This window comes from Leptodactylus fuscus, chromosome 11, assembly GCF_031893055.1.
Source record: "Leptodactylus fuscus isolate aLepFus1 chromosome 11, aLepFus1.hap2, whole genome shotgun sequence".
In the NCBI taxonomy this organism is placed as follows: domain Eukaryota; kingdom Metazoa; phylum Chordata; class Amphibia; order Anura; family Leptodactylidae; genus Leptodactylus; species Leptodactylus fuscus.
In genome coordinates this window covers 66,711,483-66,738,058 of record NC_134275.1, presented here as the reverse complement: position 1 = coordinate 66,738,058, position 26,576 = coordinate 66,711,483, and the positions used below count along the sequence as shown (strand labels likewise).

At 42.8% G+C, this 26,576-nt stretch overlaps 1 protein-coding gene across 2 annotated transcripts in view; it reads right to left on the bottom strand.

Moving 5' to 3' along the window:
• The window catches only part of IL1RAPL2 (interleukin 1 receptor accessory protein like 2), a 559,437-nt gene that overhangs the window by 241,882 nt on the left and 290,979 nt on the right, over window positions 1-26,576 (bottom strand). For both annotated transcript variants that reach the window (XM_075259056.1, XM_075259057.1), the window contains exons 4-5: window positions 23,385-23,571; window positions 17,072-17,225 (exon numbers count right to left, since the gene is read on the bottom strand). In XM_075259056.1, the coding sequence (XP_075115157.1) occupies window positions 17,072-17,225; window positions 23,385-23,571 (341 nt within the window). The remainder of the gene's footprint in view (window positions 1-17,071; window positions 17,226-23,384; window positions 23,572-26,576) is intronic.

Sequence of the window (26,576 nt, the reverse complement as noted above, 5' to 3'; positions counted from 1 at the left end):
GCATCAATTAAGCGCTATTATCTTCTGAGATCTCTTAAGACTCCAGAGTATAAGAAGCAAAGGCTCAGGGAAGGTGCAGAAAATAATAAACACTGATGTTCACCCTTCCTCACCTTTGCTGGTGTCCATCACGTTGTCCGATAATCTTCTGCAGGTATCTTTCATCTTCTCATGGCTTCCTGGGTGACGTTAGAAGCTAGCATTGTTACATTGGTGCAACCCAATAACAGGCCTCAGTTGGACCCTGATATCACCCAAGAAGCAAAATGAGGTCAGAAAAGGACCAAAGACACCTGTAAAGGAGTGTCAGATACTGCAAGGAAGAGTGTTTATTATTTTTCAGCAATCCCCCCCCCCCCCCCCCCCGGACCTCTGCTTATTATACTCTGGGGTCTGAAGAGACCCTAGGGCAGGGGTAGGGAACCTTTGTCTCTCCAGCTGTTGCAAAACTACAATTCCCAGCATGCATACTTGCTCTGCTGTTCATAGAAGTCCCATGGAAGTGAGTTGAGCATGATGGGAGTTGTAGTTTTATAGCAGCTGGAGAGCCGAAGGTTCCTTACCCCAAGGACTTCAGTGACGTTCCAATAATACCAAAGAGCTAGGACCACCCACTTCGCTATTAACTAGTATTGGTGCAGGAGCTAACAGCTAATAGCTGATCAAGGGGGTGTGCAAGTAAATGGGGCTAGTGATGTAGTGTCCGGGAATCAATGCTGCTAGCTTCACTGATGTGAGGTGGAGAAAAGTTTTCTTTAAACACTATTAACCATAAATTCCATACAATACCTGAAACAGTAGCACCCATACAGTAAAACCAAATATAGTAACTATGCTGTGATTACATGGATATTACTATGTCTGCACTTATGTTATTACTAAAACAGAGTATTAGCCATTGAGCATACATGATTATACCAGTTGTAGTCTATACATTTACACTGTATATACATTGTATACAATATATTACCATATTTTCCAATCATCACTGGAATACTCTGTCAACATTTGCCTACAAGACACCAGTTAAAGTTATGTTCACATTACCATTATTAATGTCCGTTACTGTCATCCATCACAGGATAATAAAAGAGAGAGAGAGAGACACTGAGTGCCAATATGGTGTAGTACTCCAAACACAGTGGTGATGGCTAAGACCAATCAATGGCCTCTTACCTTACTGTGTTGTGATAGGTCACAACATCAAAAGCACATATCAAGTAACCGTGGCAGAAGCAGCTAATCCCCTGTGTGCAGCAGGGTTCACATCTCCGGTGTAGCAGTGCTGGCCGTGCGCTCAGCTCAGCTGCATCTCCAGTGTAGCCGAGCAGAGCGAAAGGCCACCACTGCTACATCTCAGCATAGAAATGCATTGACCAACGTTGATTGGCCGATTGCCATACAGAGTACAGCATTCGGCCAATCAACGCTGGTTCTGCCGGAGGAGGCGGAGTCTAAGATCGGTCCACAGCAGTCTCCATTCTGGTCCGATATTAGACTCCGCCTCCTCACAGACGAGCCTCCGGCAGAACCAGCGTTGATTGGCCGAATGCTGTACTCTGTATGGCATTCGGCCAATCAATGCTGGTCAATGCATTCCTATGGGGAAAAAGTCAGCTCCCGCATATCGCAAGCTGACAGGGATCCCAACGTAATACAGTGACTTGGGCATGTTAGATGCCCCCAGACATGCTTCCCCTGCTGTCTCAGTTGCATTCCAGGGTGTTGGCATCATTTCCTGGGGTGTCATAGTGGACTTGGTGACCCTCCCGAGTCAAATATTGGTTTCCCCCTAAATGAGTATTCATTCCCCATAGACTATAATGGGTTCAATCGAACAGTCGAGTATTGAGTGGCTACTCGAATCGAACTTTGAACATTTCACTGTTTGCTCATCTGTTTGCAGGTAGCCCTTCCTCAGGTGCATAAACAACTGGCTAGCAGCCTTCTAACAGTATAGTCGAACAAATGTATTTCATCATTTGGAACCAGAGCACTCCGCTCGATGAGGGGTTAATTCTATGTGTGGCATTTAAAATTCTATGAATTAGTACAATTTGGGATTTTAGGTAGTAAGTAGTAAGGGCGCACTAAAGCTGGTATTTGCCTAAAATCTGTTTCTGGTATTTTGATTTATTCCAATGACCTTTTACAAACTTGCATTCAGACTTGGTTTTGTGGCTTTACTGATAGAGCCAATATTAAGAATTTCTTCAAAGATGCGAGTTACCTGTGATGCATAGTAATAAAGAGCTGAGGGATATCCTATAGGAAAGTAGATGGACACTTATCTCACACTAAAGGTCCCTACTATATCCTTGTTTCCAGTTCACTTCCAGATATCATAGATCGTGTCCAGCCGCAACATATATTTAAAGGGGAAGATTTTTCAAATATAAGATGGAGCGACAATTGTATCTGGATTTTGGCAATGATTAATAGTAAAGTTTATCTACTATAAGTCACAATTACCATATACATGAACATAATCAAAACTAATAGCATTGTGTAGTACTGTTCATGTCTAGAGATGAGCGAACAGTAAAATGTTAGATATTCGATATTCGTTTCGAGTAGCCCCTCAATATTCAACTACTCGAATCGAATAACGAACCCTTTTATAGTCTATGGGGGGAAAATGCTTGTTTCAGGGGTAGGCAACGTTCGCTCAAATTACACCTACCAAGTCCACAAGTGAGGGTCGGGCTGGATCCTCCGAGAAGTCTTCTCCGTGCAGCGTCCCCGTGGCGTCTTCCGGCTCTTCATTCACTCTGCCAGGCATCGGGCCTGGGCAGAGCCGACTGCGCATGCCCGCACTACAAGTGGACATGCGCAGTCGGCTCTGCCCAGGCCCGATGCCTGGCAGAGTGAATGAAGAGCCGGAAGACACCGCGGGGAAGCTGCACGGAGAAGACTTCTAAAGGTAGGAGAAGAACCAGCGTTGATTGGCCGACTGTATAGCATTCAGCCAATCAATGCAGGTTCTGCATCGAACTTTTCCATTCGAATAGCGAGTGGTACTCGATCGAGTACGAGTATTTTGAATACCGTAGTATTCGATCGAATCCCTACTCGATCGAGTACTACTCGCTCATCTCTATTCATGTCTGATTGGTCAGATCCTTATAGATATGCAAATTATCCCCCATCCATAGTTTTGTGGGAATCCCCCTTTAAATTTACCATACCTGCTTGATCCATTTTTCTGACCTGATCAAAAAATTGGCTTGAGCAGAGCAGGAATCAAAAAAGTAGGGAGCAGAGATGTTTTGGCCCAACAGATTTACTGTAACTCACTCCAGAAATTGCGCATGCATTATACATTAAATCTATGTTATTCCTCGGCCAATGTAGATATCAATTCTGGCGCAAAGGACCCAAATCATCATTTCTTTCAGCCATAGTCCAATTAAGATGATTAGCATGGTGTTCCTGTTGTTTATTGCAGAGTTTCCATTTTCTTACACTGCTTACTACCTGCTCTTTGATACATGCTTCACATCATTGCTCTTGCAACAGTCCAACTGTTCCCCAAATCAGAAGTACTCTAAGTCCTGGGAGTATCCAACTACTTTGTTAATTTCCAGGAAAAGCGTCAGCTATGGGTTAAGTGCGGTTCTGCATCTATGATCCAGTTGGCTTTGTTGCAGATTCAAATATGCTTCATCCATTAAATAAAGGCACACAAAACCCAGTTACTGACAAATCTGTTCTTCTGAAAAGAGAATGGTTAGTGTGAACCATGACTAGAGGCAAACAATATTCAGAAGTTCTAACGGCACACTAAGTTTACCATTAATAAATGATAGATTAATTCACATTTTGCAAAGTCCATGCTAAACAAAACATACAAACAAAAACTGCAAAATAGTCTCAAACTGCACATATAGATCTAATAGCAGGAAAGCCATGAAAAAAAATATCTGGGTCTGATCTGCAATGCAGTCAACCATTTCCACTGTTTTGGCTCACTGTACACACAGAGGTATAATTACAGTAAAAGATGGAAACTACAGGAATCGAGTACATGGTGACAACTTTTTCACTTAGTTTAACAAATCATACTTCAAGAAAAACTTCAAAGAAACATTTTAAAGTCACTGCAGTGTTTTTTAGTGAAGCCAAAAATAATTCTCTTAGAGAAAATAAAAAGAGAGCCCTAAAACCACATGTATTTTATTTGCTGTAATAATTGTCAAGGGCCTAGGACAGGGGTAGGGAACGTACGGCTCTTGCAAAACTGGCAGAAGATTGAAAGCCAGGCCGGAAGACCATGCGTAGAGGCCGGTTCCTGAAGAAGATGGAGGCGGCGCTGGAGAGTTTTCTCGCAGCATTGGGGACGTCCCCAGTGCTGTTTGAGCACTGGAGCCCGCCCCCAGTGCTGCAAGAGAACTAATTTGCATAAAGACGGAAAATGGAATATCTACCGAACAGCGGCGCAGAGAAGACATCTAAAGGTAGGAGAAGAATAGCCTTTCTTAATGCTATTCCTACGTGTTAGAAAAAAAGGGATTCTAATGATAGGATCCCTTTAAGAATGATTTAGGGTGGGTTGTGGCACCAAGATACGCTTTCTATATAGTCACTGCATTTGAATTAGAAAAACTAAAAATTTAGAAATTTGTAAAAGTAACACTTTTTAGAAATGGATTTAGAAATTCTACTTCATGGGTTCTAATGTGATGGTAAATATAAAGATACATATTCATATGAGGACTTATGAAAAGACAGCAGGTTTTAGAGGTTGCTGACCCGTATGAATACCATACGGCCTGATCCCTCCTGAACTCAGGTCACACAAAAACATATTTTAGCTGGTTCTAACTACAGCACGTCTGACCTGAATTCATGTGGTGACAAGAACATCTGTTTTATAAACCAGTTTAAGAGGTTATGTACAAAATTATAATGCAATAAAAAAATGGAGAGTAGCTCTGTACAATGGCAACATCAATGGTGTATTCATAGGTGGGACTGAACCTGCAGCCGGGCCTATGTGCCTCAGTGACCCCAAGGTAGCTCTACTGCCTAAAAGACCAGTAGGTGGAGATGTCATCAATATAGTGGTACTTGCACAATAATGTAAAAACCCGAAAGAAACTTATTTTACGGCATTCCTGTACCATGCTAATGGTTTCCTCTCTAGGAAGCATGGGCCTGTGCCCTTGTGTGACCAGTGCTCCATTAACTTCTATGGGGCTGCTGGGACTGTTATTCAACCGTAGAAGTGAATAGAGCACCAATCACACAAGTGCATTAGTGCTCCAATCACAAGGAGGCCTTAGGATGCTGACGGTCCCCCATCCTCCCGTTCACTGGGGGAGTCTGTCATTGGACAAGTACCCCTGTCCTGTGGATAGAAGATAAGGATTCATAATGGAACAACCCCATTATTTTTTAAGTTTTGATCATTGACCTTTGATTCCAGACTTCCAACCCAGATTGTTTGGGACACCCCTGTCTGACTACAGGATAGTCAAGGATAGTCTCCATAACTTTATACTAAGATTTCTCCAAAAGGGATGGTGTAGTAGTAGTTGAAGCCCTTCAGAGTCTTTGTTGATGCCTAATATGAGATGGTTGTGATGTAAATATTACACAAAGCATCAGAACAATAGTGCTTACTATACACTATTGTTATACTTCTATACTTAAGATATCCATCAAGTCCATATCCATCCACTTCCAAAACAATGTTGGGCCCACATATAGCAAACTTACATCTTACACTGCTTGTACTTGTTCTTTGGCTTCTTAACCAAGTTCTTCTTATTTAATCCCTACAATCCTTGCCTGAGTAACACATGAAACTGTCATGTAAAAGAGCTTTCACACTGTCTTATTTGGTTCCCAGATTCTGATCTCTACAACGCTTCTGATTACATTCTATAGACTTTACATTGATATGATATGATGCTTAACTTTGCATCTTGGTTTGCCTTTTTATTTAGATTTTTTTTCTCAGTTTATAGCTCAAAAGCATTTTTAAGGATAGAAACTAATGATAAAAATAGCAATATGGGTGTAGGTCATGGATGGCACCAATGTCCTGAACACCTGGGCTCTGACTTCACCAAGGTAAGGTGAATGTTCTCCCTGTGTTTGCTTTACTCCAAATTCCTTTCCACCTCAAATAACGGCTTGTTGCATTGAGTCTAATACTGTATGTCTGCTTTAGGAACTATTTAGAAAAGAAGTTCATGACCCTGTTAATCTACCCCAGTATTTTGGCTTTAGTTATAATAAATGTGTTGGACCAAGGTGTCCCTGCCCCAGCCCAGACTGCTATGAGCACGACATCACTGGAGATACCCCTGCTTTATGGCACATCTAAGCAGCTATAAGCACAGCACCACTGGAGATACCCCTGCTTTATGGCACATCTACGCCAACTATGAGCACGGTGCCACTGGAGATACCCCTGATTTATGGCACATCTAAGCAGCTATAAGCACAGCGCCACTGGAGATACCCCTGCTTTATGGCACATCTACGCCATCTATGAGCATGGTGCCACTGGAGATACCCCTGATTTATGCCACATCTACATCAGCTATGAACATGTCCCCACTGGAGATACCTCTGCTTTATGGCACATCTACGCCAGTTATGAGCACAGCGCCACTGGAGATACCTCTGCTTTATGGCATATGGAGGAAGCTATGAGCATGGTGCCACTGGAGAAACCCCTGCTTTATGGCACATCTATGCAGCTATGAACATGGCCCCACTGGAGATACCTCTGCTTTATGGCACATCTACGCCAGTTATGAGCACAGCGCCACTGGAGATGCCTCTACTTTATGGCATATCGAGGAAGCTATGAGCATGGCCCCACTGGAGAAACCCCTGCTTTATGGCTATGCAGCTATGAACACAGTGCCACTGGAGATACCCCTGCTTTATGGCACATCTATGCAGCTATGAGCACAGTGCCACTGGAGATACCCCTGCTTTATGGCACATCTACGCCATCTATGAGCACAGCCCCACTGAAGAAACCTCTGCTTTATGGCACATCTATGCAGCTATGAACATGGTGCCACTGGAGATACCCATGCAGCTATGAGAACGGCCCCACTGGAGATACCCCTGATTTATGGCACATCTATGTAGCTATGAGCACAGTGCCACTGGGGATACCCCTGCTTTATGGCACATCTACACCAGCTATGAGCACAGTGCCACTGGGGATACCCCTGCTTTATGGCACATCTACACCAGCTATGAGCACAGCCCCACTGGAGATACCCCTGCTTTATGGCACATCTACGCCATCTATGAGCACGGCACCAATGGAGATACCCCTGTTTTATGGCACATCCTCCAATAGTATAGGGATTTTTAAATTTGGTGTACTAAGGCCAGTTTTGAGAAATCTTCCCCAATGCAAACACATTTACAGCAGAAGACAGAGGGAGACAAAGTATTATGATTGATTTACTGTAAATTGCAAAACTCAAAGTCCTGAGTTAATATCCATGGCGTAACATGTATTGAGCTGGTGCTGTGTACATTCTGGTTTCAAGGTAATGTTACAGTATGCAAGACATGTCTTAAGTAGTCATTACTGCTGCTCTATTAATTGATTGTGGATTCCAAGGAACAGCACAGCTGGCTAACTGCCCTGGAGACCAAGGAACATCACTGACTATACAGCATGTCTCATATGGCCTCTAGGCAATTTTCCATAGCAACCCAAACAGGAGAATGTCCATTTGCAGTCAGATCACTGAATTAACTCAGATACATGAAAAGAGATGATGCAAATCTTTCTTATAATACATAACCCTCCGCTGGTCTATAAGCCATCTAGAATGGGTACTATAGTACATATCCAAAACAGAAGGATTCTCGGTGACACTCAAGCTACTGTTCTGGAATAAAAATATCTCCCATAAAGATAAACCTAACCACCCCGCACATTACCCTGGCCATCCACTGTTATAGCCTTTTATATTCTCAGTCGGAGTGACAAGAGCTACAATACTACAGAGATACCGTACTATGCAAATAATACAAATACTCCAAGCCTTCCCCAGCTAAGGCACCATTGTACCTGGCCAGTAGACGATCCTCCAGCTATGTAGTTGTGCTCATGAAATCTAAATCATATACCAACAAAACTGGGCTCTGTTCATATCTACTGGATCTGTCATAGATATAGGATGAGAGTATTCCAGGCAAATATGTCCGACACTTGCCATTGCATAGCCATACAGTACAACCTTCGGCACTGCAGTTATAGCAAAACTACAACTCCCAGCATGCATTCCATCTCTGTTGTGTTTGGAAATTAGATGGAAGTGACTGGAATATGTTGGGAGTTGTAGTTTCACAGAAGCTGGAGTGCCGAAGGTTGCCGTCCCTTGTTATAGACTATTTGAGTTGTTATTTATGTCTTGTTTATGGTCAATGTCATTAGCTGTTCGATAAAGCAAGTTAGGCCTGATTCACATCTGCATTCGTTATTCCGTTCGGGGAGTCTGCTTGGGGACTCCCCTGAACGGAATACCGAACGCATTGGCAAGCGGTGAGCTTATGAAAGCACACGGACCCCATAGAATATAATGGGATCCATGTGCTTTCCGCATAGTGTCCGCACGAGTCATGCAGAAACGAAAGTAGTTCAAGAAGTACTTTCCTCTCCACATCTTTCTGCGGACACCACACGGAAAACACACGAACCCCATTATAGTCTATAAGCTCACTACATTCAGTATTCCGTTTTGGAGTTCTCAAGCAGAATACCGAATGCAGATGAGAACCGGGCCTTACATTGATATTGTCTGCTAACCAGTAGTATTTATCATGCCTTCCTACATAATAGTGTCTCTTACAGACAAGTGTATTGTCTCTGCATTGTGGTCAGCTACGAGTCTACTGACTAGAGCCCCTCATTCAGTTCATTAAACCCACAGACAATGACACACATTTATAATGCGCTTTTCTTACATAAGGGACTCACAGCACAGGGAGAGTTATGGAATAGGGGTAAGTGGTTGCCATACAGGAGGTCATCTCCAATACCCACAAGGGTAAGTTGGTTTACGGGACGCAATTCTACCTATCAGTCTGGTTTTGAAAGAGTAAGAAACCAGAGTCCCCTGGAGGAAACCCACTTAGACATACAAGCTCCATGTGGATGTTAGTCCGATTTGGATTTGAACCCAGGACCCAGCGAAGGTACCAGCACTAACCACGGAGTCACAATAGACATAGCATCTGCAATATTGCATGTATAATACGGCCACATTATGGCTGTCTGATTAAGACTAATTGTGCATTATATTAAAACTCCCAACCATTTACTGAGCACTTAGTCTCTAGGCAAGTAACTTTTAGTTGGGAGAGAGTTCTTCAATGGGAATTATTAATAGCAAGTCCAGAAAAAAGTCTTCCCCATAAATACTACTTCATCTCGCGTCTCCAATCTCAAGAACCTCCAGTGATATTCCCATGCATATGCATGAAAGTGATTGGCAGTTCTTTATCTCGGCAGCGCTTTTGTACTTTTTAGGTTTGGGGCCACTTTAATTGGCATCAAAGACGAAACAATAATGATACGTCCAGTTAAAACAGAAATAGACTTTTTCTTGACCTTTCTTGTCTTCTTCCCAAAGCTCGCTGAATGGCCATCTCTCTTCTACCTTATTAGAATGCAGCTGAATTTGGTGACTCACCTCCATTTGCATGCTACAGCGCTAGTTATCAGCATAAAAGAACAAATGCAATCATCATATGTAAGGACTTGTGTTTCTTCGCTCCTGAATCAGTACCTGGCTCTCTTTAATCAAGTCATCAGCGGTTCTGTGAACGTCTCAATAGCTCCTTATCTGCTCGCCCGCAGCGCTAAACTACAAAACGGAATCTCTAAAGTTATTAAACATTTCTGACAATAATGACAGAGACAGATTTTACTACCAAAAAAAATATTGAATTTAGGATGGAGATTCTGGATTGTCCTCCTGCAATCTGGAAATGTGTGACAAAAAAGTAAAAAAAAAAAAAAAAAATCTGCAGAGTTTTTGTTCCATGTGGATATACCCTTATAAAATAATGTCCATACATGCTGATATCATTGGTTCTACAAGAAGACATTTCTTTTCTCAAATGTACTGTGCATCTTTGAGGGGTGTGGAGTCGGTAGACCAATCCACCAACTCCGACTTCAACATTTTTCCACTTACAGACACCATAACGTAACGGACCTGAAGGGATAGTGGAGCACATGACTATAAATGGGATGAGGAACAGATAGAGCAAGTTAGGCTAAGTTCACATGGGGGGGGCGGTATAGCGGGTTTTAGCACCGAGAGTGACGCGGGCTGACCCCGGAGGTTGCTGCCGCCAGGCGGACGCCGCAGCTCTCCGAGCCACGGAATCCACCTGAAGAAAGGGCAGCCCACTTCTTTTTTCCGTGAGTGGCATACTGCCACTCACGGAAAAAAGTCGCATGGCGGTTTAGATAGACCACCATTGTGAGGGGGCAGATTATGACATGGATTGCGCACCATAATCCTCCCCCACTGTGCCCGTGTGAACAGGCCTTTAAGGTGAAGAGAGGATATAAGGGACAAGGGCGTGTTTTCTAATGGGATGTTGATAAACATAGTATACAGTGAAGGGAGCTCATTAGTGTCAGGAGAACGGTGAGGAAAGTTTGTCCCTCCCGCCCTCCCTTAAATTTAAAACTTTCTCACGGCGGCGTACACAGGAGGGGTCTTTGTAGGAAAAAGGGGGTTGGAGGACAAAGGGGTCAACTCCACCCACTTGACAGTATGGATGCTGGTTGGGGAACCAGAATGGTTGGTAAGTCCTGAGGTCAGGGTATCCAGGATGGATTGATACTCCAGTGTGGGTGCCCCTGGGCTAGGTGTTGCACGGCCTGGGGTAATAACTGGAGTTTGGTGGCTGATGGTTGTGGTGGATGGTGCTTTCAGAGACCCCTCCTTATGTCAGGGTTCAATTCTCGTGTGGGAGGATTCTCTTCATGTTATTTATGTTATTAATGTTATTTATGGAAATGTGTTCAAGGATATATGTTAAAGTGGTGTTAATAAAATTACCTCTGTGGCCTTTTCTTCCAACCAGTGTGTCAGTGTCTGTAATGGGGCAGATAGTTAAAAGGGGGGTTGGAGGTTGGGCACAGCTCACACTAGACTATTTTATTAGTCATGACTCCAGCTCGAATTCTTAAATGATTGACAGGCTCGATCAAACAAAAGTTGTAACGCTCCTCTAATACCTAAACAAGCAAGTGATTCAATTCCTATGAATGTAAGAACACAAAACTATATATCTAAACAACATTAAGTTGGAGTTTCGATACAGCAACTTTCCATGAACCACTGTAGTTCATTAGACCCCTTTACTGAGGGACTGGTGGATATCGGGATCAATAGTTTAAAAGGACAACCCGTGTCCAGCAAAGACTTTTCCCAAAGATGAGATGATCTGTGTTGTTCCTCAGTGATCAACTGATACCATTGCCAAACTAATCCACGTACAAAGAGGTATAAGGCAAGGAAAATCCATTGGTGTCTGGGCCATAGTACTGAGACATTAGGAGGAAATTTACTAAGAGGCCAATAAATCTTAATAACTCAGGTTTTCACTTTGGCAAGAAGTGCTACATTTTATGATCTATGATCTTGGACTTCCAACCTCTTCTTGATGCTCTTACAACCATCAGAAATTCAGGGGTTGATGGGGTTGCCCAGTGAAGAAAAAATAATTTAAGAATAACATACAAAAATGGACCCATTCATCCCATTGACCACCTACTGCTCCAGTGTTTGGTAGAATCAGGACAACGTCACGGCAGCAGGGATTGTTTGGGTACAACTTCAGCACCCCAACACTTAGTACAATAACGAACACTTACTCCAGGTTAGAACTACTCCATCAATGCCATCATTATCTACCCTTATTTTTCCTTTGGTCCATGGATTGTATCTAGTATCGTAGATCACTTAAATAGGGTTACGATGAGATGCCCTGCACAAGAGTGGTAGATCTACTTTTCCCATCCTGGACAAGTTGCCTTCAACTAGTGGCTAACAAGGTGTAACGCTCTACTACTAGAAACATCTGGAAGATGGTAAACCTTCCACCATAAGTGGATGAGATTTAAGAATTAAAGTCTTGAGATTTCCATATTTCTACGAGGAACACTTGCCAAGACGAATCCCCCCAGGTCTTGGACAAGTGTGCACTCATAATCTCATTTATATCAATAGTTATTGATGCCATTAAAGATAATGAATACAGCAGAAATGAAATTAGCCGCGGTTTTATACATGTCTTCACTTCACCACGCTATTGTTTAGCAGTACATTTAGATTTAATGAGAACCCGTCAACTTCTCATTGAAAACACATAATTTATTATTACACAGAATAATGAATTAGCAATCTTTTTTGATCTCTGCCCTTCTTCTTCTAATTATGACACCTCGGGGTCCCACATTAAGTAAATTCTTGGCCATACATTTTGAAATATTGTATTTCACGTGAATAATAGATGTGTCTTTATTGATGATTTGCAGAAAGGTTAAAATGCAGAGTAAAAAGCTCCATAAGCCCCGAAGCATTAAAGGGTCAGCTCGGAGAGCAGCTTGGTAATGATGGACTGGTTGGAAATAACAAAACCTTGTGCCAGAAAACTTTTTAGAGTTTAAAGGATTATACTGTATGTTATTGTGAAATATAAAGGGACGGCAGATGTAGAATTTGCTTTACAACTTGTTTAGTTTTCAATCTGGATTTTTAGAAGATATTTCTATAGTTTTTCAGAAAATTTGACACATTCAAAAATCGGTTAATAATGACAATATGGAATGTGCAGCTTACTGTATGGGATAAGTCTTGACTAGAGATGAGCGAACAGTAAAATGTTTGATATTCAACATTCGTTTTGAGTAGCCACTCAATATTCGAATACTCAAATCGAATATTGAATCCTATTATAGTCTATGGGGGGGAAATGCTCATTTCAGGGGTAGGCAACATTCGATCAAATTACACTTACCAAGTCCACGAGTGAGGGTCGGGCTGGATCCTCCGAGAAGTCTTCTCCGTGCAGCGTCCCTGCCGCTTACAGTCAAAGCGGCCATTTTCTTGTAGCGCGGGCATGCGCAGTCGGCTCTGCCCAGGCCCGATGCCTGGCAGAGTGAATTCAGAGCCGGAAGAGGCCACGGGGAAGCTGCACGGAGAAGACTTCTAAAGGTAAGAGAAGAACCAGCCTTGATTGGCCGACTGTATAGCATTCGGCCAATCAATGCTGGTTCTGCATCAAACTTTTCCATTCAAATAGCGAGTGGTACTCGATCAAGTACAAGTATTTCGAATACCGTAGTATTCGATCAAATACCTACTCGATCGAATACTACTCGCTCATCTGTAGTCTTGACATAAAGCTATAGAACCTACAAGGGCTATAGTTTGAGACTAAAAATCCCCAAATCTTGGCTTACACACTAGGATCTAAACCCTAAGTGCAATATCCATGGTGCACAGTATTGGTATGTAAACGGGTATCTCAGACCTGGATGTGCAACTGAAGATGTCACCTAACTGGAATGGTCTCCTGCTGGAAAAGAACTAAAAATTATACTAATCTTAAAAAGGACCTTTTACCACCTTGGCCAAGCCCAGATAAATGCGTCATTTAATAGTCACTACTTTGCCGATTCTGGGACAGTTAGAATTTTTTTTCTCTTTCTCCCACCATTCCTGAGTAATACGTGTTGTCTCTTTTGGTGCCTGATATTTTACTTAAGATCTCTACTGTCAGGTGGGTGGTATCAGGCAAGGGGTGTGGTTCTGAGTTCTGAGGCTGTCCACCTCTAATTTTAGCTTATAATGACGCCCCTAGTGACCATTCATTGGCCATTTAGCACCAGTTGGGAATCATTCACTTCAGGGCTTGTTCACATCTGCGCCCGGTCTCCGTTATGCAGGTTTCCGTTTACTGCACAAAACAGAGGCAGGAGACGGAAAGCTGCAGGACTCTTTCAAGCCCATTCATTTGAATGGGTTTCAAAGATGTCCGGCCGTGAGCGGCGGTGAGCGTTTTATGCTCTCCGCCACGAAACCGGTTTTTTAAAATCGGACACAGAGTCGGACATGCAGTACTCTGTGTCCGTTTTTTTAAAAAAAAACGGTTTCGCGGTGGAGAGCATAAAACGCTCACCGCCGCTCACGGCCGGACCCGGTCTGTGGTTTCAGTCGTCTTGCATCAAGAAGACGGAAACCACAGAACGGAGACCCGAACGCTAGTGTGAACCTAGTGTAAGTCACTTAGGAATGTCTATGCTGACCGTAGACATTCCTAATAGCTACTTAAAGGAATGCACCATATCTTAAATGCATGTCATCTTAAGGTGATTCAATAAACATTACAATGAGTGACTACTGCATCGTAACAACCAGGGATATAACTATAGGGGGTGCAGTGGTAGCAATTGTTTTGGGGCACTGGAGCCATAGGGGACACCTAAGGTCCCTCTGTCTTGTATACCACTATTCTAAGTGGAACATAATAAGATGGATCCCATTATAAATTTTGTACTGGGACCCATACGATTTAAATTACGCCTCTAGTAACAATGATGACTATCGTGACAAGATCTGATCCCAACAGAGAATCTTTGGAAAGCAGAAGAAGAAGAAACTCAAGTTTCTTCTTTCTGAAGAAGAAACTCAAGGCTGTCACAAGGACAGTAATAAAATGGTAAAACAAGACGTGGTCCCTTATTTTATCCATCCTACTTAAGGCCCCTAATAATACTATGGTCTTCAAGAATTTACAAAGTATTCAGCATTCGGAAATGTAAAAAAGCAATAAAAATCTATAAGAGAAAAACATCTGTTACACATTCCACTGACAATAGAGTTTTTCAGTTTGACCAAATGGAACGTGTTTGACATAAACTGTATTAGAGATGCAGGAGATGTAATCTGAATATTGGCTAGCATTTACTCCACTAAATCTTGCTCAGAGCTGTGGATACAGAGCCAGTGAAAGCTGTAATTGTGTTAAATGTAGTGTAAAATAATAAGTGCACAGGAATTTTTCACTTTCATACAGTAACTGTACTGTACATTCAGTTTGACAATGGAAACGGATACAATGGATATTACTGTACAGTTTAAGGTTCTTATAGATACATTTGTTTTCACGTGCAAGTTGACCGAACATGAAGTTGACATCTACATAGACCTGTTGGGGTCTCACTCCAAATAGTTGCTTCATCTGTCTAGATATAGGTAATAGATTGATGCCCAGTGAACCTCAATTGCCAATTAATGGATTTTCATAATCAAGGGGGATTACACTATTTGAGAATTAAAAGGGTTGTCCAGGAATCTTTTTTCCTTTGGATAGGAGATTGATGATCTCATCAGTGAGGGACTGACAGCCAGACCCCCACACAGATCATCAGTTTTGATCTCTATACTATACAGATCAGACGGAAGCCGATAGCTCCATGCCCTGTAATGACTCCTGGCAAGGCATGGCACCACCTGCATTCAGCACCTTGCACTGTTTTTAGTATGGTGATCGGAAACATCCCCAAAAGTTGATTCATGCAGGAGTCGGCTGACAGCCCCCATCGATCATGTATTTATGGACAACCTCTAAGTTTTTCATGTCTTCATCTTGTTTTCCCTTCAAGCAGAGTAGGCTCCAATGATGATCACCCAATACCGTGACACCCCAAAAAGCTGTGGGTGAGAGATTTTAATGGAAGTGATGTTCAAATCTCAATTTTCTACAATTAGGGTAACCCTTAGACATAGATATATATAGAAAATTGAATATTCTTGCAATAACTTAAAAGAAGTCTATCAGGAGATACGCAGCATTGGTGTACAGAGTAATGTGTTTGTTAGAAGTACCTTTGACAGTATAAGGTTATGGAAGAGCACTGTAGGGATTGGCGTTCCTCACTGCCCAGCGATGATGCTAGGTTGTACGACCCACCCTTCTGAGATTGGAGGAATTTCAGTGCACATCTGGCACCGAGGTGCATACCCGCACTGAATTCAGCACACTGTCCGCTTTCTAGATGTCAGAGGACATGAAAGGTCTGCTTTAGCAGTCTCCTCCCTCATGGGAGAGTGGTGAAGAGCAGGCTAGGCCACAGCAGAGGCACCTTGGTCCAACATATTTATTATAACTCAAGCCAAAAAACTGGGATAGACTACATAGGTAATAGTTCCGAACAGTCGTGGATTTTCATGTTGGGCACATGCACCTGAATAGTTAAGATACACTTCACGTTAGGCAGATAAATTAGAAAATGTCTTAAATTCATGTATGGACCTGTTGGTAACTATAAGTTGGTACTATTAGAGCACTGTATGGTGGTACTTAAAGGAGTTGTCCAGGCAACATTGGAAAATCCCTTTAAGTACCACCATACAGTATTCTAATAGGCAAAATTGGACAACCCTTTAACTTCTAACTCAGACAGGGCAGTGGAAAAAACAAAAAAAAGGCATACTCACCTGTCCCTGATGGTCCAGCGTCCTCCCAGCACGTCCCTGTTCTTCTGCTCCGGTGGCTTCTCCCTGAGTTCCGCTGAAGCCGCTGATTGGCTGAGGCCAAACAGAGTTCTCAGAAAGAAACCCTTGGTGCCACAGGTAGTCACATGGCATGCTGATCACTAGGCCAATCAGCAGCTTCAGCAGAACTCTGGAAGAGACCCTTTGAGCAGGAGGACCAGAAGGTGCCAGGAGGACACCGAAGCATCCGGAAGAGGTGAGTTTGAAGTTTTTAATTTTTCTTTTCATTGCCCCCGGCTGATTTAAAAGTCAATGGAGTTGTCCATTTTTGCCTGAACAGCCCCTTTAATGTAAAAAATGTATAGCCAACTGTATGGAAAGTTATTTGGCAAGCATATGGCAGTGAGAGTTAAGGACCATTTAACCAAATAATTGTATTGGTTATTTATACCACACTATGTCTCGTGGACAGGGATCGGCATTCATCAAACAGGACAAGGCTATAAGTCATACGATACGTCCCCATATGTGGGGCGCAGTTCACATTCACTTCTTACCTGTTACCTTTAGCTGAATTGTCCGACTGATTGATCTGCCTTCAAACTTAATTTCACAAGTATAATTTCCCATATCGTCTTTTTGCACATCTTGTATGAGAAGGCTATTTCCCTTCTGTATAATCAGGCTTCTCCACTTCTTTGGCTTGCATTCCTGCAAAGAAAGCACAATTAGAGAGGACATTCAGTCTAGTTAAATGCATGAGCAGCTTTATGTATTAGATTTAGGTTTTTTAAGCCACTGTCTCCATAACAGAAAAGAGTGAGGCATCCATAGAATCTATTATTGGAGAATTAGTTTTTCATACCGATAGACACAAGAGTATAAAAAAAAAAATACCTAAAAAAAAAACAAGGCAATAGGTTTAATTACATAGGAAAATTGGTTTGAAAAGGGCTTTTAAATGTCACGTTCAATTGTCTTTTCCGGCAAGGAAGACGAGAGCAAAAAATAATAAATCCAGTCAAATACTGACTAAACTTTATAAGAAGTAAATTATCAGCCATAATAATAGAGCTTAGGAGCCGCACAATTCACCGGGAGAGGATTCATCGGAATTATTCTCTCAGTATGGAAGTCGGAACGCATTTCAGAACATTCTAAATGTGACGTATGTGTTTACTCTATGATAATATACAGTAGGAGCGTATGTGCCCACTGAGCCAATGTTCCAGTATTATATAGTCCGAATGGACAAATGCAAATGTATGTTAGACATGTCATATAGAGAGTATAGAGCCTAGGAAGAAGCATGTCGAGGAGCAACACACATTGTAGACCAGGGGTGCTCACACTTTTTCAGCGTGTGAGCTACTTTTTTAGCTGACCAAGGCAAAAGATTTACTAGGGCAGGGCCGTGGCGGGCTTGTGGGCGGGTGTGTCTGTGGGCAGGGTCGGAGATGTGGGCGGGGCCGGGCAGATCGTGACAGCAGGAGTCCACAGCGGTGTTCTGTGGCTGCCCAGGGATCCCCGGTGTCTGTTTGTTCACAGCACAGGCTGAGAGTTATCTCTGGACACTGGCAGGCTGGGGCTGTGTCCGGTGATGACTCTCAGCCTACACTGTGAACAAGCAGACACCGGGGATCCCTGCATCCCGCTATCGACCCATACTTCCTTTGCAATCTACCAGTAGATCGCGATCGACATATTGGGCACCCCTATTGTAGACAGTAGAGTATAAACAACCATAGGCTACTTTTGGCAGGTCCGTAACCTTTTTTTTTTTTCTTAAGGAAAAGCCACTTCTATAGGAATCAACTAAAAAAAAATAAAAAAAAAATAGGTGAATAACAGGGTTCTAGACATACAAATGTCGCCCTATGTAACTTGACTTTTGGCAGCATGATAACTTTCTGTGCCATGATATCCCATCTCAGAAGACAAAAAAAGCAACTGAAAACCCAATGAAAGAGTTCAGTTAACATGCTATACTGCAGTTTTGTTAAAAGAAAATTTCCATCTCAACAATCCTATCTATACTGTTAGTTTACGTAAATTGAAGAGTTTTCTTAAATACATTGCTTTAGTAATGCTGCTTTGTTTGCCTGCTATGCAAAATTATTCCTCCCATTGTTTACACAATGTTTCCATGGAGCTGGACCTGTCTAATAAGAGAGGACAAATTATGTGAGTCACTGCTTTCTAGGGGCAGGAGGGGTGAATGCTGTCACTGTTATGTACAGCTCTGCCGCAGAACAATCAGTTCAGTTTGCTAATAAAGGCTCCAGGAACAGTGTCTTTTATCTCTCTATGTAAACACAACAATGACATTAAGCCTCTGTAGAAGCATGGATAGTGTTCTAGACAAACCTGTGTAATGTAATATATATTTACTGTGCATTACTTGTATTATTTGATCTGCATTATTATAGATTTCTAGTAATCATAATAAATAATCTCTCATGCTAAAGCCAAAGTCTATATTGTGACACTTCAGAGTTTCCTGTTCATCAAACAGTCAAAGCTGCCTCCCACCAGCTTGTAGAAGAATACAGGAAGTGAGAAGAAGAGTCAGCAGGCAAGGCTGCTGAAACAGGGAGAAAGGAAAACCCTTTTATTGCATTGGATGTCCCATTAGGTTTTGCTACATCTGTATTTTTCAACTTATTTTTGGAATTCTGCCTTAAGATTAATCAATAGAGATGAGCGAACAGTGTTCTATCGAACACATGTTCGATCGGATATCAGGGTGTTCGCCATGTTCGAATCGAATCGAACACCGCGTGGTAAAGTGCGCCAAAATTCGATTCCCCTCCCACCTTCCCTGGCGCCTTTTTTGCACCAATAACAGCGCAGGGGAGGTGGGACAGGAACTACGACACTGGGGGCATTGAAAAAAATTGGAAAAAGTCATTGGCTGCCGAAATCAGGTGACCTCCATTTTAGACGAATAGTGGATTTCAAATCCGGGTCATATGAGAATGTGAACTTTGTGACTATGAGACAGGGATAGCTGTACAGGCAGGGATAGCTAGGGATAACCTTTATTTAGGGGGGAATGTTATTAAAAATAACTTTTTGGGGCTCTATCGGGTGTGTAATTGTGATTTTTGTGAGATAAACTTTTTCCCATAGGGATGCATTGGCCAGCGCTGATTGGCCGAATTCCGTACTCTGGCCAATCAGTGCTGGCCAATGCATTCTATTAGCTTGATGAAGCAGAGTGTGCACAAGGGTTCAAGCGCACCCTCGGCTCTGATGTAGCAGAGCCGAGGCTGCACAAGGGTTCAAGCGCACCCTCGGCTCTGATGTAGGAGAGCCGAGGGTGCACTTGAACCCTTGTGCACCCTCGGCTCTGCTACATCAGAGCCGAGGGAGCGCTTGAACCCTTGTGCACACTCTGCTTCATCAAGCTAATAGAATGCATTGGCCAGCGCTGATTGGCCAATGCATTCTATTAGCCCGATGAAGTAGAGCTGAATGTGTGTGCTAAGCACACACATTCAGCTCTACTTCATCGGGCTAATAGAATGCATTGGCCAGCGCTGATTGGCCAGAGTACGGAATTCGGCCAATCAGCGCTGGCTCTGCTGGAGGAGGCAGAGTCTAAGATCGCTCCACACCAGTCTCCATTCAGGTCCGACCTTAGACTCCGCCTCCTCCAGCAGAGCCAGCGCTGATTGGCCGAATTCCGTACTCTGGCCAATCAGCACTGGCTAATGCATTGTATTGGCGTGATGAAGCAGTGCTGAATGTGTGTGCTTAACACACACATTCAGCTCTACTTCATCGGGCTAATAGAATGCATTGGCCAATCAGCGCTGGCCAATGCATTCTATTAGCGTGAACTGAGTTTGCACAGGGGTTCTAGTGCACCCTCGGCTCTGCTACATCAGATTGCTACATCTGATGTAGCAGTGCCGAGTGTGCATCAGATGTGTAGTTGAGCAAAACTGACTCAGCACTGCTAAGTCTCTGCATTCGCATAGGAATGCATTGGCCAGCCTTCGGCCAATCAGCGCTGGCTCTGCCGGAGGAGGCGGAGTCTAAGGTCGGACCTGAATGGAGACTGGTGTGGAGCGATCTTAGACTCCGCCTCCTCCAGCAGAGCCAGCGCTGATTGGTCGAGTTCCGTACTCTGGCCAATCAGCACTGGCCAATGCATTTCTATGGGGAAAAGTTAGCTTGCGAAAATCGCAAGCTGACAGGGATTTCCATGAAATAAAGTGACTTTTATGCCCCCAGACATGCTTCCCCTGCTGTCCCAGTGTCATTCCAGGGTGTTGGTATCATTTCCTGGGGTGTCATAGTGGACTTGGTGACCCTCCAGACACGAATTTGGGTTTCCCCCTTAACGAGTTTATGTTCCCCATAGACTATAATGGGGTTCGAAACCCATTCGAACACTCGAACAGTGAGCGGCTGTTCGAATCGAATTTCGAACCTCGAACATTTTAGTGTTCGCTCATCTCTATTAATCAACAATAGAATGAAATAGGTGATACATTGAATGAGGGGCGGGATATGAGAGCTGTGGGCTGCTGTGAAAAATTAAAAAATCTACAGAGGGATCACTCTGTTCTAGGAGCTGGCTCATAGGAAACATTACTATGGCACCCAGGTTTGTCAACAATTTGACTTTGCTGTAAGTTTTGTTACTTATGCAGTATGGGGGGATACATATGTGACATCACAATTGAGAAACACTGTATATTCTTTTCTGTGAGAATTCCATATGGCTCCATATGAATTCCGAGGCACGCAGGGGTAATACATGGGTTAGCAACTCCCTAAAACTATGAATTTGGCTCATACTTTATACTGTATTTGGTTTCAAAGGGTTTAGATATATTACAAGGCTACAACTTTAAAATAACATGTCACCTTCCATGAATTGATGACAGCACTAAGAAATGTTTGCTAAGTGTTTCAATATCCTAGGAAAGCAGTGCGTGCAAAACATCAGCATAAATAAAAGTAGTACAAGTAGCAGGAGGTATAATTGGATTGAGACCTACAATCCTAAGATGGTGCATTATCCTCTAGCTGACACTCTGCCAGATTCATGCACTCTTTGCAAAAGGACTGAAGAACCATTCATCACCCATTGTGTCGGAGCGCTGAATGGTGGGGACTGGAAGCAGAACTCCCAGGTGACTCCTAATATTGTTTTACTTACACTTTCATGGTCGAGTCACGCACATGCTAAACTGTGCTCGGAGGCCTAATGTTATAGTCACTCATTTATAAATGTTATCATTCATCCCCCACCATTCCAGGAATTATATCCACTGGACACGGCTCGTAATGTATCTGCTTACTGTAGCTCCTATTAGGAAAATCTTCCACTAGAGCGATATCCTACTGTACATGTCTGCCAGATTTTCTCATTTGTTGCTTCGGCCTCTCTGGTGGTATCACATAATGCTTAAATGCAAAATCGTCTCTGATAATTCATGCAGAGACACCAAATTCTCACTGCAGCTGTGTCTAACACATTATTTTACATGGACGATAAGGAACACAGCTGAGGTTGGATTTATATAGGACATCATATTACGGTACTTATGACTTTGTATATATGGTAAGTATGCTGTACTCAGTGGCATAACTAGGAATGGTGGGGCACATGGAAACTCCAGAGTATAATAATCAGAGACCCAGGGGAAGATACACACATAAAAAACAATGTTACTTACCTCTCCTGGGCTCCGGCGCACTCCCTGCTGATAACCATCTTCAATGATGGAGGAGATGTCACTTGAGTGACGCATAAGGACGCAAGCACCAACCCACATTACGTTTGTGACGTCACCAAGTAGGCCCAAAGCCTTCCAGAGCCAGGAGAGGTAAGCAACAGTGTTTATTTTTTTTTAATGTTCTCTTACCTCTTGTAGCCCTCTGATCATTATACTCAGGGTCTGAAAAGACCCCTCCCCGAGTATAATGATAGTGTTTGTTGGGATCGTGGGCCTCACTTACTGGATCTGACTCCTGCTCAAAGTCGCCTGTGCAGAAAGGGAAATGTCGGCAGCCATGAGCAGGAGCCAGGATCAGTAAGTAAATAGGACGAATTATCTACGGGAGTTACTCAAGTAGGTAACGGCCTATTACAAAAAAAATCTGCAACAGTCATGGCTGCCGCCTTTCCTGGGCCCTGTGGCAGCTGCTATCCCATAATTACACCCCTGGCTGTACTGTTGTTCTATCAATAAGTACCCCAAAAGGCAACTGATCACAAGTCTAAGATGTGGCAGGTAAACTACAGGTTCATAGTTGTCAATTGTATCAAGTCTGCCAGGACAGTATGAAACATTTTGGGCATGTCCACGCCTGAAAAAGGAGTCATGATCTGGGAGAGGAACCCCACATATTGATATCTTAGAGTCACCTGAATCAAATGGATCGGCGCCTCCTTTGGTGAGATATCATTGTTTTTGTCAATATGCAAATAAGCCCTTTGGAGAAATAAGCGACACCCTCATTCCTCCAAAGATCTCATTTGCATATTGACAAAATAGTCATATCTTGGCAAGTCATGTAAAAGCAGCTTATCCTTAAGAGGCACCTTAAAGGTTAGGTAAAGTACACTTTAAGGAGGCTACAATGTGGAATGTCATGCAGTGCTGCTAGTGTCAAACAGCACATATACACTGGAGCCAGAGTAATGCTATGTTCATAAGGGATGGGTCCTTAAAGGGACTGTCTAATTAGGACATCAACCACTTTGGATTCCTCAGTAGGAGTCTGAGCACATAGTCAATAACAAGCAGAAAAGCACTACAAAGTAAGTTACACATCAGACACTAGTTACACTACTGTATTGCCTTATGGTAAGCCACTTCTATCAATTTAAAGTAAATTGAGATTTACCTTATACCATACGACTTCCGTGCTTTCATTCGGCGTCCTGTAGTCGTCAATATCAGGACATGAGATCACTTTAGTTTTGGTGACTTCCGCTTTTTCTATGTATCGTATTCTGCTGTTGTAACAAAGTCCTGCCTCGTGTTCTGCCACCGTCAAGGACATTGATACCTTCATGCAATACGTGGAGTTTCTGTAAGTAATATAAAAGATACTTCTATGATGGAATGTTCTATACTTCCCCCATACCCACCATAATCAGGTATACAAAATCAAGCACATAGCTATGTAATCTCAATATAAAAACTGAAGAGATCAGCGAATTTAATGAGGACCTTTCACCAACTCCAGTACTTAGCATCTGTTAACAGGTGCCCTTCTGATGATTCCAGTACAGTTGGATTATTTTCTCTAGCTCCCACCATTCTTGAGCAATAAGTGCTGTTAGTTTTGTTACCTGATATGCTACTCAATCTCTGTACTGTCAGGAGGGTGGTGTCAGGCAGGAGCTGAAAAGGGGATGTAACCTAGAGCATCAGAGTCAGGCACCATCAGAGCTCAGAGTCCCACCCCTTGCCTATTCCTGCCTGACACCGCCCTCCCGACAATACAGAGTCTAAAATAGTATATCACCAAAATTAACAGTACTTATTGCTCAGGAATGCAGTTTACAAGATAGTTGCAGTATGGGTTTTAACTAGATCGGTGTCTGCAGACATCAATCTAGTTGAAAGTAAAACCTGTATTAATGGCGGTCCTGGGGTGGGCCCCCAAAGTGTGAGTGGGCCCAGGGCAGCTGTCCCCTCTGCCCCTTCTGTTACTCTTATGTATCAGCTTATCCTGAAAAGCCAAATGAAATCCACAGACACTTGAATCTTTCCTCAAATTGACATGCCTAAGTAATATACTTGGCAATACTGAAACCCAAGAAGCCCTGGAGGCCTTGGCTATCTGTGATGTGATAATATGACCAGTTAATCCCTTGAAAACTTGAAGCCTGCCATAGATCATCTGAATATTTACATACTTTGTACATTTTCTGTGGCACACAAGAATCTCAACATTTACATATCACAAAAATCTTACAATTTCTTCCAGGGCTTGATGCGTTATAAAACAGCCTGGAAAAGACAACATCTCCATTAATATGATCTACAAATAATAGATCTCCCAAAATAAACTGTTGCTTAACAGAAGAACATGAAAAATTACTTGTGTTTTCAATCCTATTTCCACACCTATTATAGTAGTAACAGAACAAGTAAGACGTTGTTGTAGCAACAATTTCTTAATTGTTTTCTTGCAGTTATCACATATTGTCCAGGTTCATTTTACTAATGTAGTATACAAATAAAAATCTGCTGAAAAAAACACGAATATATAATAGCTGTATCCAGCAGCGCCATGCCGGATATGGACAATGGTGGCGCTGTTTCTGGAGGAAAAAACTGAAAAATTGCTGATAAGATGTAATCCTGGAAAATCTAAGGTGGACGGTAGGCAACCTTCAGCACTCCAGCTGTTGTAAAACTACAACTCCCAGCATGCATACTTGCTCTGCTGTTCTTGGAACTACTATGGATGTGAATGGAGTATTTTGGGAGTTTTAGTTTCACAGCAGCTGGAAAGCTGAAGGTTGCAGACCCTTGATCTAAATCAATCCATCGGATCAACAATTCTTTTATAACTAGTCTTGGACTGGAGGTTGTTGTGCCCAATGAAAGAAATAAGAAGGTCCTGCTATCCATCTATAAAGTACTCATGCATGTACTTCAGACTGTTCATTCTCCTCTTTTGAACCTGTTACAGAAGAGGAAGTCTCTCAGCTACTTTCTTCATCTCGCCCTACGACCTGCAATAGTGACCCCTTCCCCTCACATCTTCTCCAATCTCTGTCACCTGCTGCCACAACTTGCCTTACTAAAATATTTAACCTCTCTCTCTCTTTTAGAATTTTCCCATCCTCTTTCAAACAGGCTGTCATAACCCCGCTATTGAAATCCTCCCTTGACCCATCCTGTGATGCTAACTATCGACCAATCTCTAACCTCCCCTCTCCAAAATCTTGGAATTCTTTGGTCTATTCTCGTTTAATCCGCTATCTCTCTGCTAACTCTCTTCTTGACCCCTTACAATCTGGCTTCTGCCCTCTATACTACTGAAACGTCCCTCACAAAGGTCTTCAATGATCTCCTGATGGCTCATTCTGATGGTGACTTCGCTCTTCTTATTCTTCTAGATCTCTCAGCAGCATTTGACACTGTTGACCATCAACTCCTCCTCACTATGCTCCGTTCAGTCGGCCTCACGGACGCTGCGCTCTCCTAGTTCTCCTCTTATCTTTCAGACCGCACTTTCAGTGTATCATTTGCGGGCTCTGTATCTTCCCCTCTTTCATATGCCATTGGGGTTCCTCAGTACTCGGTCCTAGGCTCTCTACTCTTCTCTCCCTACACAGGGAGAGTTTAGTAAGGGGAAGACCAATTAGTAAGGAGTTACAGTAGTCAAGACGAGAGTGAATCAGAGCGACAAGAAACTTTACTAAAATATTGTTAAATAAGGCTATAAAAAGGAAACCTTATCAAATAAAAATACACCTTTAAAAATGCCCCACCACTCCAATGCCACCAGTCCTCAACACCTGGAAGCAAATTTATTAAGACACCACTCTTAGTTGGTTCCCCGACAGGCACAAGACTTGACAGAATTACTAAGAGGCTCTTGCCCAAGTAGTTGCACCTGAGCTCAATATATGCCAGTCTACTGGTGTAAATTTTTGGTATATCTCAAGCCAGTTTTGTAGGGCGAGTTTATAGTAAATCTGGTGGCCTCACTCTAGATTCAGGCCTATCTGTGCCGGTTAGTGAGTTAACTATAACCATATTCCAATTGCCTCTATGCCAGAATTTCTCCTGTAAGATCCATTGCCTCCTTGTGACTACAGTTTACTCGATCAGTTAGGGCATGCTCACACAGAGGAATTTGGAGCTGATTTTGAGGCAGATTCTGGGAAGCAGAAAGTAGGAAAGTGGAGAGGAATTTGAACAAAAAGTCTGTCTCACTTTCCTCTTCACTGCGTAATGATGGACCTCTTTCAGAGCTTCTGCCTGCTCCCGTCCACATCCCTTAGTGGGGAATTGTTCATGAGACTAGGGTCACAATCCTACGTGTTTAGAAAGATGCTCTGCCTTACCCAGC